Genomic DNA, 19387 nt, shown 5'->3' with positions numbered 1-19387 from the left:
AACCCGATTTTAAATACAATCCAGACATCCAATCTCCCATGCAGGAGTTGTCGTTCGTTCCTCTCTCAGACAGTAATATGAGCCGGTATAGAGTTTTCAACTTTTGTCAGACATCGGTAAGAATCTATGGGGCGCCGTTTTAATATTTTTAAGGTATTTTCTGATATCACAAAATGATTTTCTCAATTTTTTTTTACACCAGAAAGGAGATGGGTGAACATGTCGAGAGATAAGCCCATAACGCGACAAACATGAAGGTGAAAAATTAAATCTCAATTATATCAAAATCTTCCTTAGTTAATATTTCATCATGGAACATTTAAGTATACTTTTATGTAAAATCTCTACAACTTGCACAATTCTCATGAAGATTGAAGTTATTTGCCTGTGTAATATTATACACATACGAAAGAGGACAAAACGAGTCATTTTTTCACATTATAACACTATTTTTCGTTATGAGTGGGTCTTCTCTCCATTTTTTTGAAAGGTAAATCCTCAAAGTTTGCATAAAACATACATATTTTGGTTTCCAAAATTATGGAGCAAAAACCCACTATACCTTAAAAATATAATTTTATGACATAACTTTTGTATCTCTTCGAGAAATACTAGAAGTCCCTTAAGTCAATGGTCATATCACAAACATGATTTAAATGGCATGTACTTTATTAGAACATGTGTAGCGTAGTGGTTACCGTGCTGGTCTCAAAAGAGAATGTAGCGTAGGATTTTTATTGCCAGGGTTCGAACCCAACGGATACCACCACATTATTATTTGTTTTTATAAAAGAATAAATTTTTACGATAAATTTTCCTCAAAACTTTTTGTTTCTCACGATTTCATAAAAATCAATTATGAGAACTTAACTCTAAATACTAAATTCACAATTTGAATATTATTATTATATATCTGAAGCTATTGGGCTTTCTGCACGCTAAGTTCACCCATCTCCTTCGATTGTTTGCTACAAAAAATCATGTTCTAATATCAGAAAAATAAACTGATTTCAGTAAATAAACGAGTTTTTTTAATATCAAAAATTCGAATTGCTGTTATCATAAAATCACAAATTGTGATATCAGAAATTCGGGCGGATTTTATTTGATATAAAAAATTCAACAATATTGATAAATAGTCTTTCATATTTCATTTACCTGCACACTATATAGTATGTCGTCTCAAAAGGAGTTCAACAATATTGATATATCAGTTACCTGCATACTATATTGTATGTCGTCTCAAAAGGACTTTGGAAATTTAAACCCACCCACCCCCACAACACAATAATTGTTGTAACGGAAACATTTTATTGTCTAAATGCTTTACCAATTGCTCTACCAATTGATATAAAGAAATGATTTACCCACTAGCCCAAACTAGTAGGATGCCGTGTATCTTACGTACACTACTATATCGCCATTTTCAGAGAAAGAGATGTCATCATCTCTTTTGGAGTGCCGACGCCTGTGGCGCGAAGTTCTGGGGGGTAATCACCTTTAGCTCACCCGCCAGATAATATCCGGTTCACAACGTGGGCGCCAAAATGTTAACAGACTTGTGTGATAATATGGTGATGGATAAATAACACGACTTTTATAAAATTTAATAATATATTAATAAATAACAAATTGTAAATATTCAGCATCAAAATGCAGGTAGTTGATTAATCAATATACATGTACAATCCATATGTATTTAGCTTTATCAATATCAAAGGGAGACAATCCAATTATTTGAAATGAATGCAATCAAATACACTGTATATTGAATCTCCCACTTTTTAAATCAAGGAATGTTTATCAAAAAACATTATAATAACTATCTTGACAACGTATATATACATATACATCATTAGTTATTGTCAACAATTTGTAAACTATAGGTACTGTGAGCAGTGAGCTCACTAAATGATACACCCGCCCCCCACATGAATATAATGTCAGTGTTCATGTTCTGCTATGGGAAACCCAAAATATTTGTCGGGTCAAAAACTAAAATAGGAGGTGCACAATGGCAATATGTAATAAAGATTCTGTGTTGATTGATTCATTGTATATAGTTTAACGTCCCTCTCAAGAATTTTTCACTCATATGGAGACGCCACCACTTGTCGATGGAGAGCTGCAAATTTTTTTCCTATACTCGGCACTTAGGGCCATTGAGCAGGGAGGGATCTTTTTCGTGCCAGCACCTACTGCAACACGGGACCTCGGTTTATACGGTTTCCTCCGAAGGACCGGAAAATTTTTTAACATTTTTTTTTACGAAATGGGTGGGAAAATGGTCTTTGTGTCTTTCCGATCGCCATGCAATTTTCCTTTTTTTTCAAGCGTAAAATTAATAGTAATTGATAATGTTATTCTCATTCAGCTGATCTGTCAGTTCAAGTCATGTTGGTGCCTCATTTGCTAATCTGACGCAAAAAAAAAAAAAAAAATAGTCCCGGTTCCCATGGAAAAATGTTTGTCCAAAAAGAAATTTTAATTCATGACTGCAGAAAATTGTATCATAGAGAATACTTATCAAAGTTTGAATAAATTCAAGAGAGATCGATTAAGCACATTTCTACAGATATTATAGAGTGGTGAAAACTGAAACGCAACATAATTTTTTCTGTTTACCACGTTTCCAAGTGCTAGGCACTTCCTAGCCACATTTCCGTGAATAATTTACCCTATCTCGCTAAAGTCTCTCTAACTCTCGTCAGAGCCATGGCCAGAGCTACTCTGAACCCATCGGGCTTTATAATTTGCAGAACACCGAAAAATAAAAGGTTCCGAACACATTAGTAGGAGTGATAACCGTCTTCCTTGGAAGACGGTATTGTATAGTTGAAGTTTTTTACAGTCTTCGGACTATGCACTTCCTCTCTTTTGTGATTGGTAGAAAATGCATGATGAGAAAATTTTCAATTATTTCATTGGTTGAAATGCTGTTCAAGGCAAGGGAGATAACTTTCTGATGATCTAATTTTCGTACGACTTAACAATTTTGCAAGATTTTCAATCTTAAAAAAAAATGACAAAACGAACAACAAAATCAGCAGTAATTAATTCCTAATAACATGATTTTTTGTACAGCAAAAAATAAAAAGATCTCTTTAACTTCATTATAAATAAAATTTGATTTTTATTGCTTGCAGGCTTTACAATTTGTTATTATTCTTTTCCCCTTTCTTGTTTGAAGAAGGAAATGGAATCAGCCGAGGTTTGCCGAAAGCTCTCGGCGAGTCAAAGTTTACGGAGATGACCGAACGACAACCGTGGTAGGGCTAATGCCAGTAAAAAGCTAATGTAGAAATACAAAATCAAGAAATTCAAAAGAATTATACGGCCTGATAGGTGTAGATCAGTTTACAGTTTAAGAGTGTTGCTAAAGACGGGAAGCTTTTTTAAAAAGCTCTACTTGTTCACTGATTTGAATGAAATTCAAATAAGAACACGTGACTGAATAAGCAAGATGGTAGAACACCTTTGACGTCCGAGGTAAGTGTGCGAGGACCGAGTCACCCGAGGAGCTCTGAATGTGTTTGTGGTGTGTATCCTTAATTATTAAACCACTGGAACCAAGAAATTTCGAACTGTCCAGTTTTCACGTGTATTTTAGTCAAAGACTTTTAAAATAACTTTAATTTTCCCTTTTCATTATATAACATTTCTCATGCGTTTTTCATGATTTTTCATTTATCTTATAGTATGTATACACGATAGTGAAGTGTAATAAATTAATTTGTGAGCAAAACAAACTAACAAGTTCTTCTGGGGTGCTTAAATTCATTGCTGCATGTAATTCATTGTCTCCAAGAACGATGAGATATCAAACGGAAAGGAAAGTAATGGAATATATATGGATCAAGATAACGAACAGTATTCATGATCAAAAGTCCATTAAACAATACAAAATAGGAGCAGACCAAACAAGGACCTCCAAAACATCGGAGGTGGGATCAGGTGCCATGGAGGAGGACGCATCCCCTGCCGCCTGGCCACACCCGCCGTGTGCTCCTTGTCATGATCGAGAAATGACGAAAAAATCCATCGTCAATTCAGTGTATAAATAATGGACTAACAATAAGGATAAAAAACCTCAGTCAGCATTTGACTCAATGATAAAATGTATTTGCTGACAAGGTCATTGTATCGTCCATAGAAATTACGAAATGATAACTCTAAACGAGACAGCTGAAATTCTAAATTGTTTCATCAACTTTGTTCATACGTAGAGCATGCTCTTGCGTATCGAATCAACTGAGAGATATAAACTCCGTATGCAGGTGATGAAGGTGTATTGCTGCATAAGAGAGGGAAGCTGACGATAGAAAAGTTAAACTCATCACGTTTATCATATATAGAGCTTGGTCTTTAAATTACCATTAACGTCCTTTTCAAGTAAAATATCCAAATATGAAAAAATAGCTTTTTCGTACCTACGCCATTACATTTGAACCATAGGAGAGAGAGACTGCATATTTGGTAGGCAAACTCCTCTGATTGAATTCTTTCAAATGGCACCAAGGTCAATGACTGTGACCTTGACTGATCTTTATGCTAAAAGTGTCCTTTTTGAACCTATAACATTCAAACCATGAGAGAAAGAAACTTAATATTTTGTAAGCATACTCCACAAATTCAGTTCTTTCAAATGACACGAAGGTCAATGACCTTGTGACCTTGAATGTGACCCATCTGCTAAAATAGCTTTTTCGAACTTTGTTGCCTCCGGGTGAATAGTGTTTCACAAACACACCTTGTCCTTTTGTCCCTCGCTTTCGCAAAAGCGAGGGGACATTAAATCTCATTCGTCTGTCCGTCAGTCTGTCAGTCTGTCCGTCACAAAAACTTTAACCTTGCCCATAACTTTTGATTTAGTGGAGCTATGACTTTCATATTTCACGTGTGTATTCCTTGTGACAAGACCTTTCTTTGGGTACTACCAACTTTGACATTTTGACTTTGACCTTGGAGTTTGACCCACTTTTACACAAAAGTTCCTAACTTTCACTTTCGCCATAACTATTTAATGGTAGATACTAGGACTATCATATTTCACATATGTATTCTTTGTGTCAAGACCTTTCCTTGGATAAAAACAATCTTGACCTTTTGACCTTGACCTTAGAAATGTTTGTACTTATGAAAAATTTCAACCTTGTCCTTAACTTTTCAACGGTAAGGGGTAGGGCTTTCATACTTCACATATGTAATCCTTGTGAGAAGACCTTTCACTGGATACAAAGAACTTTGACCCTTTGACCTTGACCTTGGAGTTTGACCTACTTCAAAAAACAAAACTTGACCATAAATTTTGAAGGGTTAGGGCTAGGGCTTTCATGCTGCATACATTAATTTCTTGTGACAAGATCTTTAATTGGAAAAGAGATATGGCTTTCATATTTGACATGCGCATTACCTGTGACAAGATATTTCCGAGCATGCTATGATTTCTGACTCATTGACCTTGAGCTTCACAATTAACCTTATTTTATTAAAAAAATCTACTTCAGTGATAATTTCCAAATGACATATGATAGGGCGTTCATATTTGAGACAATTTGTCATAAAATGACATCTCACTCACAAAGACACCGAAAGAGGGGGACCACAATTCTTTGAATTTGCTTGTATGTTTACCGTGCTCTCTGTCTTTTCCGTCATAGTCCATGACGCTGTATGTTGCTTAACATCCCTCTCAAGAATTTTTCACTCATATGAAGACGCCACCACTTGCCGGTGAGGAGCTAAAAATTTTGTCCTATAATCGACACTTAGGACTATTGAGCAGTGAATGATATTTTTCGGGACCTCGATTTATACGATCCGGTCTCCACTTCCCACAGTGGGATTCGAGCCCGCGACGTAAATATTAATAACTCTTCACTCCGCGACTTTAGAGCAGACTTTCTTATCACTGCGCAACGCGGGCGACAGGGATTTTTGTTTGATATCTTACATGTACATGATGTAGCTATAAGCTTTTGAAATGAACCAACGATTTCGCTACTTAACACTGATATATAATTATTTCGATAACATCATTGTGCCTGTCCCTAGTAATTGTAAAAATGTCTTGGTATTATACAATACCCTATAATTCTGAATTATAGATCTTTGCTTATAATCTAATCTACTTTACAGTGATTATCAAAAGAATTTGCCAAATAATCACCAATAAATTGAGATAAACTGGACGATATCAGTTTTTCTGATAATATTACACGAGACTAAATGACCTCAACACTAACGCTACAAATGAAATTCTAAAAACGTCAAATCAGGGGATATCGTTAAATTGGTTATAAAGGTTTGGTAACTGCCAAAGGTCAAGACATCTAATGATAATTCACAATTATACTGTAAAGGATCGATAGAACTTTGAAATGAAACTAAATATAAATATAAAAATGTTGCCAATTGCAAGAAATATTATGCTCGGGGATGAACAAATACTGGATGATGATGCAGTATTGTGTATCAGATCATAAAGTAGATCAATTACAGGCTTACACTTCCCTGAGTGTTATTACTTTAACATGTGTTACTAACTACCCGTAAAATGGCATCAAAATAAAAAGTATACCAATCACATTCTCTAAAACTGCCATCTCTTAGTCTTTGAACTGAAATAACTGTAAATAAAAGCCATCATCTTGCATGGGAATAAACAATTTTTAATACTTATCAAATAACTGTAAAGAAAGACCGTCATGTTCTGTTGGACTCCAAAGTCAAGAGGTCAAATTTGATGGTGCACGAAGAAAGGTGCTGTCACAAGGAACACACCTGTGAAATATACCAGCCATAGCCCCACCCATTCAAAACTAATGGGCAAGGTTTAAGTTCTTGTGGACAAACAGTCAGACGGACAGACAGGACAAAAGCTATGTACCAGAATCTTTGATCACCGGCATAGTAAAAAATTGCAAAATTCATTAATTTATACATGCTGTTGATTTTTTATTCTCTAGTTTTAATTTGTTTGTTTTAATATGCTAAATGTGGTGTGATGCGTCTATATACTGAGTTTATATATAGTGTGTTGGTGTTTTTGTGCTTGTCACCTCTCGCTTTCAGAATTAAATAGGAGACTGTTAGCAACCACAATGTTGCCCCCCCCCCCCCATAAACTCGGAGGTTGGACTTGAGATTAATTACCCCCTTCCATTTCAAACAATTGACTGAGGAAACAGTTACAACAATTAGCATTAGTAGCACTGAAGGAGAGACAGGCGCGTCATGCGAGATTCTATATGACGATTACCTTCTTTGGGATAAGCTGAGAGGACCCCTACGGCCTGAAAGGAACGGAGATTCCATACATAACAACATCACCAAGATCGGATGTTGGAACTTAAGGAAAAACAGCTAACATCGTAAGAGAGTTTAATATATTAAAGCAGGACATAATGGGACTGAGCGAAGTAAGATGTGCAGGCTTTGATGAACTCTGGGGATACCATCTTGTACTACGGAGGTTAGGAACATCATAGAGGAGAAGGAGTTATGAAAAATTGTACTTTGCAGGAAAAGTTCACAAAGCTTGCTGGAATGGAATGCTTTGTCTCCCAGTTTGCTTAGTTATAACAGTAATACATATATACAGTCCAACAAACGAAGCAGACGAATCGGATAAAGACACCATCTACGAACAGTTACAAAGAGAGATTATATAAAAGCGCCAAAGCATGATATAGTGATGATAATGGGTGATGCAAATGCCTTAAGCTTCTTTCTGTTGGCCTATTTCAAACTAAAGGATGGGAGAGAGTCATGGCACAAAAGGATACTTGGAATATGAATGAAAATGGCATGACGTTAGCCGGAAGGTGGGCTCTAAGTATTTACAATATTTAGTAAATAAATATTTACATAATGATCTGCAGAACTCTCTCTAAGCATACTGACATACACAAGATCACATGGGAGTATCCAATTGGAAGAGATGTTCATGTAATGGTGATTGAAAGATGCAGGAAATCTGTAAGCGATTTAAAGGTTCTACAAAATATGTACGTGGTGCTGATGTCAGTTCAGATCACCGTAAATTAAAGTAAAGATGAAGTTCTGTAGAAACTTGAAGCCGAAGGAGAACAATAGGAAGGAGTAAGATGTTGACCAACAAGCTGAAAGATTCAAGCATAAGCAAAGAACTCCAAATTTAATTAAGACATAGATTTCAGCAACTTTCTGAAGAGGAAAACATAGTCAATGAAAAAGGATCCTCGTGAAAGAATACTAGTATAATAAAAGTACTAGTATAATAAATCAGCAGAAAAAATCTTGAGTCAGAAGAAAAAGAAACACAAGGTCTGGTTTACAGCAGAAACATACAGACCCATAGATGAAAGATGAAAGCTAAAAGAAGAAATAGGGAGATGAAATTCGATGAGAATACGTAAAGGAAATCAAGGGAAAGGAATAGAAGACCAAAGACAAAGAACATAAGATCAAATACTGATCAAAGAAAACATTTGGAGGATATAGCTAACCAAGCAGAGAATGCAGCAATTAAATACATGTACAAACCGTCTGAGCGAAGTTTCCCAACTTCGAGATTGACACAACACCAATAAGAGAGGGGAGGAGGTTAAAATGGCAGACCAAAAAAGAGAGTAGAAAGGAGATCTGACAACTATAGAGGAATCTCACTCTTATCAGAGCCGTATTTTTAAAGTGTTTTGCAGAATAGTGATTACAGAATTGAAGATGGAATAGAAGACAGAGCAAGCTGCATATAGAAGAGAAAGGAGAACATTAATCAGATTTCCATTCTAAGAAATACCTTAGAACAATCAATAGGGGGCAAGTATCACTGAACATAAGCTTCATAGTCTTAAAAAAGCCCTTTACATGATAAGAGAGAAATTTGGGACATACTAAGGTAATATGGGATTCCTGAAGTATATGTGAACATCCTTAAAAATAATACGACGGAAAATGTGTTTTCGTCAAATACATGGAGATAGCTAAGAGAAGAACAACAAACTGTTTCAAAGTACATGTACAATGTAAAGACAGAAGTGAGGCAAAGATGTGTTATGTCTGGGTTCGTGTTCACAATTGTGGAAGACTGAATAATGAAAAGTATCATAATAGAAAGAGAGGCATACGTTGGAAATTTATGCCCACTTTAGAAGACCTTGATTATGCAGACGACCTTGCACTTATTTCCAGCGAACAGAGCGACATGCAAGAAAAGACCAGGAGATTGCATGATGTCGCTAAATACTAGCATATAGGCCTAAAAATTTATTTACAAGACAAAAAGCATGAGAATGAATGGACAGAAAAGTGATGCCATCAGATTAAGTGATGAAGAAATAGAAGATGTTTAAACATTTCTCTACCTGGGTGTCACAATGGACAAGACGAGAACTGGGGCAGACATAGGGAGAAGACAAGGCGTAACCAGGACCGCTTTTGCATCCCAGACCAAAGCATGGAAGACATCACAATATGCACTAAGACCAAACTTAGATCTTCAACACAAATATCTGTGTTGCTGTGTTGTTCTGAACTATGGAGAACAACAGAGAAAGTTAGACACATTCCATCGGAAATGCCTTAGGAGGATCTTAAAATATACACTTCTTGGCTGAAAAGATATCTAATCAACAAATGTATGACAGAACAAGATCCATACCTTTTTCAAGGACAATAAAAGTGTAACGGGAGAGGAGAAAATGCAGAAAATGCAATGCGACACAATAGGCAAGTGTCACATTTATCCTTTATGGATAGTGTTGTATTTTACTCGGGTGACCGATAAGGCCCTTGGAATGACACAATAGGCAAGTGTCACATTTATCCTTTATGGATAGTGTTGTATTTTACTCGGGTGACCGTTAAGGCCCTTGGAATGACACAATAGGCAAGTGTCACATTTATCATTTATGGATATTGTTGTATTTTACTCGGGTGACCGTTAAGGCCCTTGGAATTCTTGTTGAAGAACTGATTTATAAAGTCACGTCCTATTACAGGATCTACCTCCTCTGAGCCACAGTCTTACGATTTTGGAAGCAGTTTCGCTCACCGTAACTACGTTTGCACCTGCTTTTGCACGGTGCCTCTTCATAACTACATGTATAACCTTACTTTGCTGAATTTCCAAGGAACAGAGACTTTGTATTTAATATGCACTTTCTCTAAATAAGTAATAGAGCTCCGCCGTAATTCTCAAGTAAATTACCAATAATCCAAACGTGTATATAATACAAGCACACGTTTTCCTCCAATTCATGATTTGCCAATTCCTTTTTGACCTTGTATCTAAAGGCAAGATTCTTCTCTTACAGTTTGGGCATGGAATACATATATATAACTAAACTTCCTCTGCAAACCACTGAACATAGACACATTTAAAATGATTCAAATTTTATTTCACATTTTCTCAAGTATTCCATGGGAATTTAACATTCAATCTGAAGTAAAACAATTGAAAAAACAATTGAAATGTCTTCTGAGCTCACATATTCCACAACATCACAAAATCTTTCACACAATGCATAAAATTCAAGAAGAACATGTAAATCTTCCATATATAACACTATATAAATTTTTCTCTCTATTAAAAGACTTTTCATGAGGTACCAATATGGTGCAAGTTCATGACAACACTATAGCATAGATGTATTGTATATTGCTCATAATATAACATTGATCTTTACTTCAGTCCTACTTGTCTGGAAACCTGCAATACAAGAAAATTAATAAAAATGAATACAAATCATCATTCATGCATTTAAGAATAAATTTGGAACTTTTTTGATTCAGGAACTGGAAACTTACAGTTTCATATACAGTCCAGGACATGGCTGCCATTAAAGTCCGTCGAAGTGTCCTGGGAACAATTCCCTTGAAAAATCCATTAAAGCCATTTTTCTGTGGTAAAAAAAAATGGATATTATTAACTTTGTAAAGCATTACTTCTTTTTTTAAATTTTCATATTTGGTTACTTCAAAAGAGGAAAACTTTCCTTTTTTTATTTACTTCTTACAAGGTTAAGGGGAAGAAAGCAATTTTACCTGATAGATGTATAGTATGGTTGTTAAGACCCTCTGATATTTCTTGGAGTCTGTCTGCATGTAGGTCTTTATGACATCAGCTGGTTGAGTTGCAATGGCTGCAATGCCTCCAGCAGCTAAGCCACAGGCAAAGTACATTTGTGTTTGAAGGGCTTGATCATACACCCCTGGAAGGGAAAACGTAACAAGGCTAAGCTTTCTCCGTAAACTAATTTATTTACATAACTAACATTTAAACTACATGCACTTTTCTCCATCTTCGATGACGCAACAAAAACATGGCAAGATGAGGTCTTCACAACACTACCACAACAGCTCTACAATTGTTGACACAACAGTTAACTGTAGCATACTGTTTGTGTGCAGTGTCATGAAGATTGAGGATTCTGTGAAAACATCAAAACCAACGTTACCTCACATTTACGGAGGACTTTTGAGGTACTTTAACAATCTATCTGTAAAAAGAAGTTCAGTTAGTCATAATATCTAGTCACCAGAACACCAGATCTGACTAGAAAGTAAGGACAGCTTGATAACTTTCAGCGGCACTTCCAAAGTGCTCATGTCATTTTGATCTAAATGTGGAAACCCAAACAAGTATTAATAGTCATTATATCATATATATATTTATGGCTAGATGTCATATTGATTGAAACCAAAATGATAATCACCATTCTAAATCTGAGAAAAATACCAAAATGATAATCATTTTTAAAATCTGAGAAACATAACAAAAATGTCATTGATTGATACCAAAATGATAATCACCAATTCAAAATCAGAAGAATAACCAAATTCAAAGTATATAATTGTAAAATAAAACAAGCAATTTGCAAGTTGCAAAAAAGTTATCATAGCAAATCCCAAAGCATTAAAATGTTACCTCATATATGTATTTACAACTTTAAAATTTTACAAAAATATTTGAAGGAGTTATAAATCAAATTGTAAACCTACTTTCATTGACCATCTGCTTAAACCTGGTGTAAAACATGAGGTATATTCCTGAAAATGGAACATCTCTTATCAATGTCGGTGCCATCCCACTGCAGAGCGCTGCAAAAGTAAAATCAGTGAATCAGTCTTCAATCATAAACAAAGCTTTACAATACTGAATATTACAGACAGGAGAAAATGTTTTACCTCTCAAGCCCTCTGTATTATACATATGGAGAAGTCCTCTTGAAATACTTTTATAGTCAAACAATCCACTCTGAAATACACATGATTATTTAACTTGAATTTTTATCAGTCAAAAATTCAACAAATTCCACACTACAACCAAACTATAGGGAACTTTAGAGATTAAATACTTGGCTTTATTTTATTTATTTTTTTTTTGTACCCACCTCATACCGCGTTTTTAAAACCGTGATTGGGATAAGGGTTACAACTGCAATTGTCCGAGCAACTGCTCCAATCATGACTGATTCAAGTGCACGTTGTTGGTTTGACCTGCAAAGTAAAAACACAGGGAATTATTTGAGACAATGTTTATCAGACCACACCGTTAAAGCTTTTGAATGATTAAAAATCTTATTTCACAGTTCAATTTACTGAAAACTTACTGGAATTTTGACTTCAGCATTTGAATAGATGAAAAATAAATTCCAACTCCTGGGGCGCATCTGGACAAAGACTAAAAAGAAAAAACAAGATTCATTATACAGTTACCCAGAGTTCATTTTTAAATGGGTTTCAAATTTCATCATTCACATTCTCATGCTCATTCAGGCGATACTCACTGGTACAAGTCCCTTCCACAAAGCCAACACATTCTCTTGTCTGATCACAGCATTTGCAACAGACACCATCCCAATTCTTCCACTCACCCCACTGCAACAAAAATACAGTAATATTTTATTAACTACCCTCAAAACATTGTTGCCATATGGAACATTTACCTCTTTTTTTTTTTTTTTTTTTTTTTTACAAGATCGATCACATACCTTGCACATGCCAGTGGGACGTGGATTTGGATTCTGGTTTTCACCAAATCCAGAGGCTGGAACAGAAGTGTAGAGCATGTCCCACTACAACATCCAGCGACAAAAGATTTGACAACTGGCGACTGAAAAAGATACCATCAATGAATTGTCGATTTACGAACTGTGCGCCGTGCCGTGACATTTCTCATTTATCCAGGTCCAGTACAATCAGTGCATTTAGCTACGTAGGTAGAATTACCTACGTAGCTTTATTTACCTACCTCAGGTAGCTTGATTTAGCTACCAAATGAATTTATTTCTATGAAAAAGCATTTTTCTCAGGATGTTTAAAAACTATCATTTTGATGCAGTGATCATTTTCAACTTTGAACTCATCTGAAAATTCATAAAAAATTTCCCTCTTGAAGAAATGTCTTTTTCTGCACAATTGCAATCAAAGTTCTGAAAGTTTTGGGGCTATGTATGACAGTTAGAACAGTTACTCCTTGAATGAAATGACAAAGAAGTCCAGTTCTGGTTAACATGATAATAGGTCGGTAATTATTCAGCACAATGTGAAGTAATCATACTCAGTCATGCCTCACCGCACGGACAGATAACCAAACAATGGAATTACATGTTTTGCTCTATATTGACCAAACACAGCGATGTTTAAACTATCTCTGCTTTGGAATGTTTTTTAAAGTCTCCTTAGTATAAATATCAATAGTCATTTAACTGCGATTTTTTGTCTCTTTCCCATAAAAAGAAAAATTACTTTGAAATAGCTAAATAAAGCTACCTGAGGTAGGTAAATAAAGCTACGTAGGTAATTCTACCTACGTAGCTAAATGTACTGATTGTACTGGACCTGTTATCACATGATCACATGATATGGCCATCTTGCGATCATCATAAGAAAACATTAGGCCTAGATCTAATCCACTTTATCCTAATCCAAATTATACTTAAATAAAATACTAAAAAAAAAAACACTTATACTTAGTTCTGTTTACTCACTAAATCCATGTTGTTTACAAATATTCAATTCCAAAAACGTGTAGTCGAATCGGTCCTAATTGGAACAGTTCTTCGAATGTTGAAGCTTTTTTGTGCAGCTTACAACGAGGGGCACCTACCCCTAACGTTTAGACACACATGGTTAAAAAGAGTTAGTGATTCCAGTGATATATTATTCAAATCGAAAACCTTCCAAAATATCGAAAAGAAAAATGTCGGCGTAACTCTTCTCTAAAATGCAAAAAGCCTTGTGTTATGAACGGAAATGAGATCCCGTTTTTCTTATATACTCAGATATTCCTACGCCGGTATGGCACTTAGCCAATGTACATTATATTCCTCATATCTCAAGAAATAATTTTAGTGACTAAGAGAGCAATGTTGTTGAGATAATTATGTCACTTTCTTTTAAGATAGAGCAAAAGCATAACTACCAATAACAAACAATCAGTGCACTATTTTTTGGTAGGGCAATATTCGACACAGCGGAGTAAACACAAATTCCAGTTTCAACCAGATACTTGCGGTCCACCCTATGACTGCAATGGCCTACATTTTCATTATGGCCAATATATATTTTAATGAGCTGCAGTTATTGTGTATTCGAATAAATTACTAACATTGAACTGGATCTTGATACTAGGCTATAGTTACCTTCACATCTAGAGCCCCCCTGTGCACCCCTTAATGACCTGTCCGTACCAGTGTGACCTGAAGTCAGGTCAAGTTATTTTAACCTTGAAATTTGTAAACAAATTACAAAATCAGACAGCAGTGTACAGGTGTATGTACAGGTGATGCCGCATCAACGGTGCTTTTGTTAAGACGCTTCTTTAAAAAGATTAATTCCATGTTTCAGGCTTTTATTTTTACTGAGCCTATACTGAACTACAGATCTAGTTATCAAATAGGTTAATGTGCGCACAGTTGGCTACACAGCCACAGGGCTCATGGGGACTAGACAGTTACCAAGAAAAGGACGCTTGCTCAGGGGTCCTAATTTAGTCAAACTTAGAGAGCTCAATTTTTTAATCCCAGTTTCATTTTTCCACAAAATATAAATTAATTTAATATTCTTTATTTCTGTAAAAATAGAAAAGAACAGAACATTTGTATTTTCCATACAATTCGCTCAAATGTCTGTGTTCTATAATTTAGTGCCCAGAACAGACAAGCATGAGATTCTTACAATAACAAGGAAAAAATAAGCCATTAATGAATAGTATAACATATATGTTTATGTTATATGTTTATGCCTAATGGGCCCTGATTGGTAATAAATTCTATTCTATTCTATTCTATTCTATTCTATTCTATTCTATAGTAAATGGCATCAATAAAGAGCTAGGTTCACTTAATTTATGCATAATATGGCCCTGTACTTATATCAATCAATTAACTAGCACCCTCTTTCCCATTCTAAATATCAAAATAAAGTAGACACTAAAAGTTTTGGTGCTTTCATATATAATAAAATTTCTTTTTGAGAATCCAGATATTGGAAAACAGGCTTTGAGAAATTGCAATGTTCTTGAAATTTGCAGAAAACATGCGTATTTGACTACCTTCAGCAAAGAATTGAAATGTGAGCACAGCCCATGATTTAAAAAAAATACATGTTTTCTGATCTTTAGAAACAGATCTTTTACCATGTATTAGCATATTTTGGATCAGAGGTTGAAATATAGACCGTTTCACGGTAACTGCAGTACTGCACTTTTGCAGGGCAAAATGATATAGTTGGTGAAATATGACGTAAAAGAAATTGTTTAATTATTTAATTATCTGTCAACAAAAACTCCGCCAAACATTATTATTTTGCCCTACAAATGTGTAGTATCGCAGTTATCGTGAATTTAAGGGGCTAATTGAAAAAATACTTCAACTTTAGGCCACTTTAAGAGGAATTTACAGGATATGGGGAAAACATGCCGCATTTACGACGTCATAATATACTGACTAGAGGGAAAATTACGTCATGATTTAGATACGTGGTCACCAACACTCCAAGCACAGGAGTTCGCTTACCTATCAATTATACCGAATTTTTCATTAAATAAAAAAAATACGTAATACGTATAATAATTATAGGTATTACGTATCTTTTTTATTTACCGAAAATTTCGGCAAAATTGATAGGTACGCGAACTCCTGTGCTCCAAGTGACAAATATATCTACTGCATTTGCAATATAAACTGAGCGGTTTTGATTTTTCAGAAATTCTCAGGGCCAAATAAGGCGCAAAGTGGGTTTTGCTCTTTAATGCGAATTTTTCTCAGTACTTAGTGTCAACATCCACAACGACAATATTTACATAAAAATGGGGAAATCAAGATGTAGCTAGGTCTGCATGTATTCTCAGGAGGGAAAAAATATCCATAACTCATTATATTTTATAGCTACTTCAGTCTAAATAAAGGTCTACATTAATACAAAATTACTTGTATGCATAAAATATGGCTTCCAGGGACCCATTACCAAAAAAAGTCAATATTGAAGCGAAATTTAAGATTGTGTGACATGTTATCATCAGCATTAAATTCTCATCAACAACGGCTTAGTGTATATTAGAAATATTGACATTTTAGCTTTACTTCTTTCTCACAACGCTGTTCTTTCATATTACTGATGCAGTGCTCATTTAAAAGTTTAAATAATGCAAATTATAAGTTCTATGAATGGTTTTTTATGCATACACTGAGGTAAAACGGTTTCACACCATTGAATCAAAATGTCTCGGTCGTCTTGGACTAATAAATTGCATGCACCAATACTTTCATTCTGCATCCACGAAAAACTGAAAACTTTAGCTTTAAACACTTATTAATCACCTTAGAGAGCGCAGCACTGGTGCCGGGTCGTGAGACGAGCCATTCCTTGACGTCCTCTGATTTTACGACAAGCCACGACATATTCCCCCAGACTAGCAGCTACCAGAGGCAGTGCCCACACGTGGACCCTAAAGTATAAATGTAAAGTGTTCTTCATGTAACGCCCCGAATTCTCCTGCCCTGTTAGAGTTCTGAAGACTTAACAGATAACATTGACAACATGCTGACCTGTCTAGCTACCATAAACGGCAACAGCCACCTAAGACCTCGTGATAGAGCCGTCACACCATCCCCCCTTATCATGCTAGACTATAGCACTGAACTCACTGTTAGATCAAAACCAAACTGGAATTATGAGAATCCAATTTCTCTTAAACAATGATCAGAAAAGCGAAAATTGATTTTTTTTAAATCGTCCCAAATAATTTAATTGGTTCATATGTATTATGACACACTATATACTGGTAGTATGTATACGTACTTCTGCTATAATATCGAACATTTATGTGTATTTCTTTGTCAGATTCTTCAAACACTTTTAGAGTAAAACAAGATGCGTTTGTAAAAAAAAAAAAAGTGTCCTCCTATGACAGCTCATGACAAAGATTAAAAAATTTCAAATGCAATTAAGTCAAACTTAAGTCGAACAAGGTTGATAGATCAAATATATTGTCGACATGCAAAGAAAGGTCTTATCACAGGAAATAAACATGTGAAAATGATAACCATGGCACAAACCGTTCAAAAGTTATGACCAACTCAGACCAAGGTTATGATACTGCAAAAGGTAGGTCGATTTCCAAGGTCAAAGGACAAATTATGGTGGTCTTATCATAAGAAAAACGCAGGTAAAATTTGGAAGTCCTAGTACCTTGACTGTTGAAAAGTTTATACGGCCAGGATGAAATTTTTTCAAAAGTGAGTCAAACTCTTAGATCAAGCAAAAGTTATAAGTTGGGACCCAAGGGGGGAGGGGGGTCTTTCCAAAAGAAATACACAGGCGAAATATGAAAGCACCAACCCCTCAAAAGTTCTAGTCAAGATAAAAACGTTTTCAAAAGTGGTCAAAAATCCAAGGTCAAGGTAAAAAGGCAATATTTAGATACCTGAGGAAAGATCTTATGACAAGGAACACACCCGTTAAATATAAAAGTCATTCACACTAACCATTTTAAAGAAATGGCCAAGGTTAAAGTTTTACAAAAGTGGGCCAAACTGCAAGGTCAAGATCAAAGAGTCATAATTGTCTTACCACAGGAGATACAACCGTGAAATAAAAGCTCTAGCACTAACTGTTTAAAAATCATGACCAAGGTTAAAACCTGGCAAACTTTGCAGAAATGGGTAAATCTACAAGGTTTAAAAGGTCAAATATCTTCGTGTCCAAAGAAAAGTCATGCCAGAAGAAGAAATTCCTGAGAAATTCAAAGCCAAAGTTTTATTCAATCAATAGATATGGATTAAAGTTTTAGTGGGCAGACAGACAGAAGGATGGACGGACAGGGCAAAACAATAAGCCTGCAAATCTTCGATTACGAGGGCATGAAGTTTTTACAAAATATAACAAGATGTACATGTTTGTGAAACACTGATACCCCGCTCGCAGTGAAGGTTAAATTGTTTTTCAAATGCAAAGGTCAAGAGATTTCACCATGAGCTGGGCGTCAGTGTTTCAAAAACAAATCTTGTTATTTTTATGCCCCTAGATCGAAAGATCCCGGAGGTATATTGTTTTTGTCCTGTCTGTATGTTTGTCTGTCTGTTGTCAACTATAACCAAACCCATAACTATTGCGCTGTCAAGGGTAAGTGTATACCACTTTGACGTCCCACTCCAGAATTATGATAACATCGGGGACATATTATTTCACATGCACATCTTGTTGTTTTATTATTATTTTTGTTTCTTTGATGTCAGAAGAATTCCGAGTCTGACATATGAGCCTCCCCGTACATGATACTTTAATGTTCTGCTGACTTTGGGAGGTCAGGGATGATTGTGATACACGTCATTATGAAGGATATGATACAGATTCTTGAACTTTTTTCCAAATTTTTCGTATCATAAAAAGATGTGTATTAAACCCGCGGTGGCCTAACAAATAGACAAACAAAAGGCGAGTTTAAAAACGCAAAATGCCAATTTAATTGAAAATTCTGGATAGGTATAATCATATTGGCATACGTTATATTTTTATGAAAAATGTTGGGGTTTTTTAGAAAAACAAAAACAAACTTACCTTGCCACGCGTAGAAGACAAAACAATATTCCAGGAATTAGTCTGTTGGCTCGTCACATGATAGGACACTGATCAACATATATATCACATGACCCCGAAATTCTTATTGACATTGAAATAATAAGTGAGAAATTTGGATATTTTTATGCCCCTGGATCGAAAAATCCCAGAGTATATTGTTTTTGTCTTGTCTGTCTGTTTGTCAACTGTTGCACTGTCAAGCCGAAGGGGAAGTGTATGTACATACCACTTCAGTCTACTTCCCACTCCAGGACTGTGTTACCAGCGTGGAGTAGTGTTTCACAAACACAACTTGTTTTCTTTTTAATTGAAAAGAGGA

The 19387-nt window shown here is 35.4% G+C and overlaps 1 protein-coding gene across 1 annotated transcript; it reads right to left on the bottom strand.

Annotated features, from left to right (window-relative positions):
* Positions 1–10360: 10360 nt before the first annotated feature.
* On the bottom strand, positions 10361–14226 carry LOC134271579 (mitochondrial glycine transporter-like). The gene is made up of 10 exons (XM_062753785.1): positions 13977–14226; positions 12978–13099; positions 12774–12864; positions 12597–12667; positions 12378–12483; positions 12172–12241; positions 11986–12084; positions 11029–11195; positions 10792–10884; positions 10361–10693 (listed from the first exon to the last, which is right to left on the bottom strand). The coding sequence occupies exons 1-10, from the start codon at positions 13983–13985 to the stop codon at positions 10667–10669; spliced, it is 855 nt and encodes a 284-aa protein (XP_062609769.1). The 5' UTR covers positions 13986–14226; the 3' UTR covers positions 10361–10666.
* Positions 14227–19387: the final 5161 nt, after the last annotated feature.

Source organism: Saccostrea cucullata, unplaced genomic scaffold, assembly GCF_032062105.1.
Source record: "Saccostrea cucullata isolate Sc308-1 unplaced genomic scaffold, CSIRO_AGI_Scuc_v1 ctg187, whole genome shotgun sequence".
NCBI lineage: Eukaryota > Metazoa > Mollusca > Bivalvia > Ostreida > Ostreidae > Saccostrea > Saccostrea cuccullata.
The sequence above is the reverse complement of the archived record's forward strand: the minus strand, read 5'-3'. Positions and strand labels throughout refer to the sequence as shown.

Bases quoted from the DNA above. Each gene is read 5' to 3' on its own strand.
- LOC134271579 (XM_062753785.1), bottom strand. The intron at 12,865-12,977 runs GTATGTGATCGA...TTTTTGTTGCAG, and splicing joins GTCCCACTGGCATGTGCAAG to TGGGGTGAGTGGAAGAATTG. The intron at 10,885-11,028 runs GTAAAATTGCTT...TTTTTACCACAG, and splicing joins CCATACTATACATCTATCAG to AAAAATGGCTTTAATGGATT.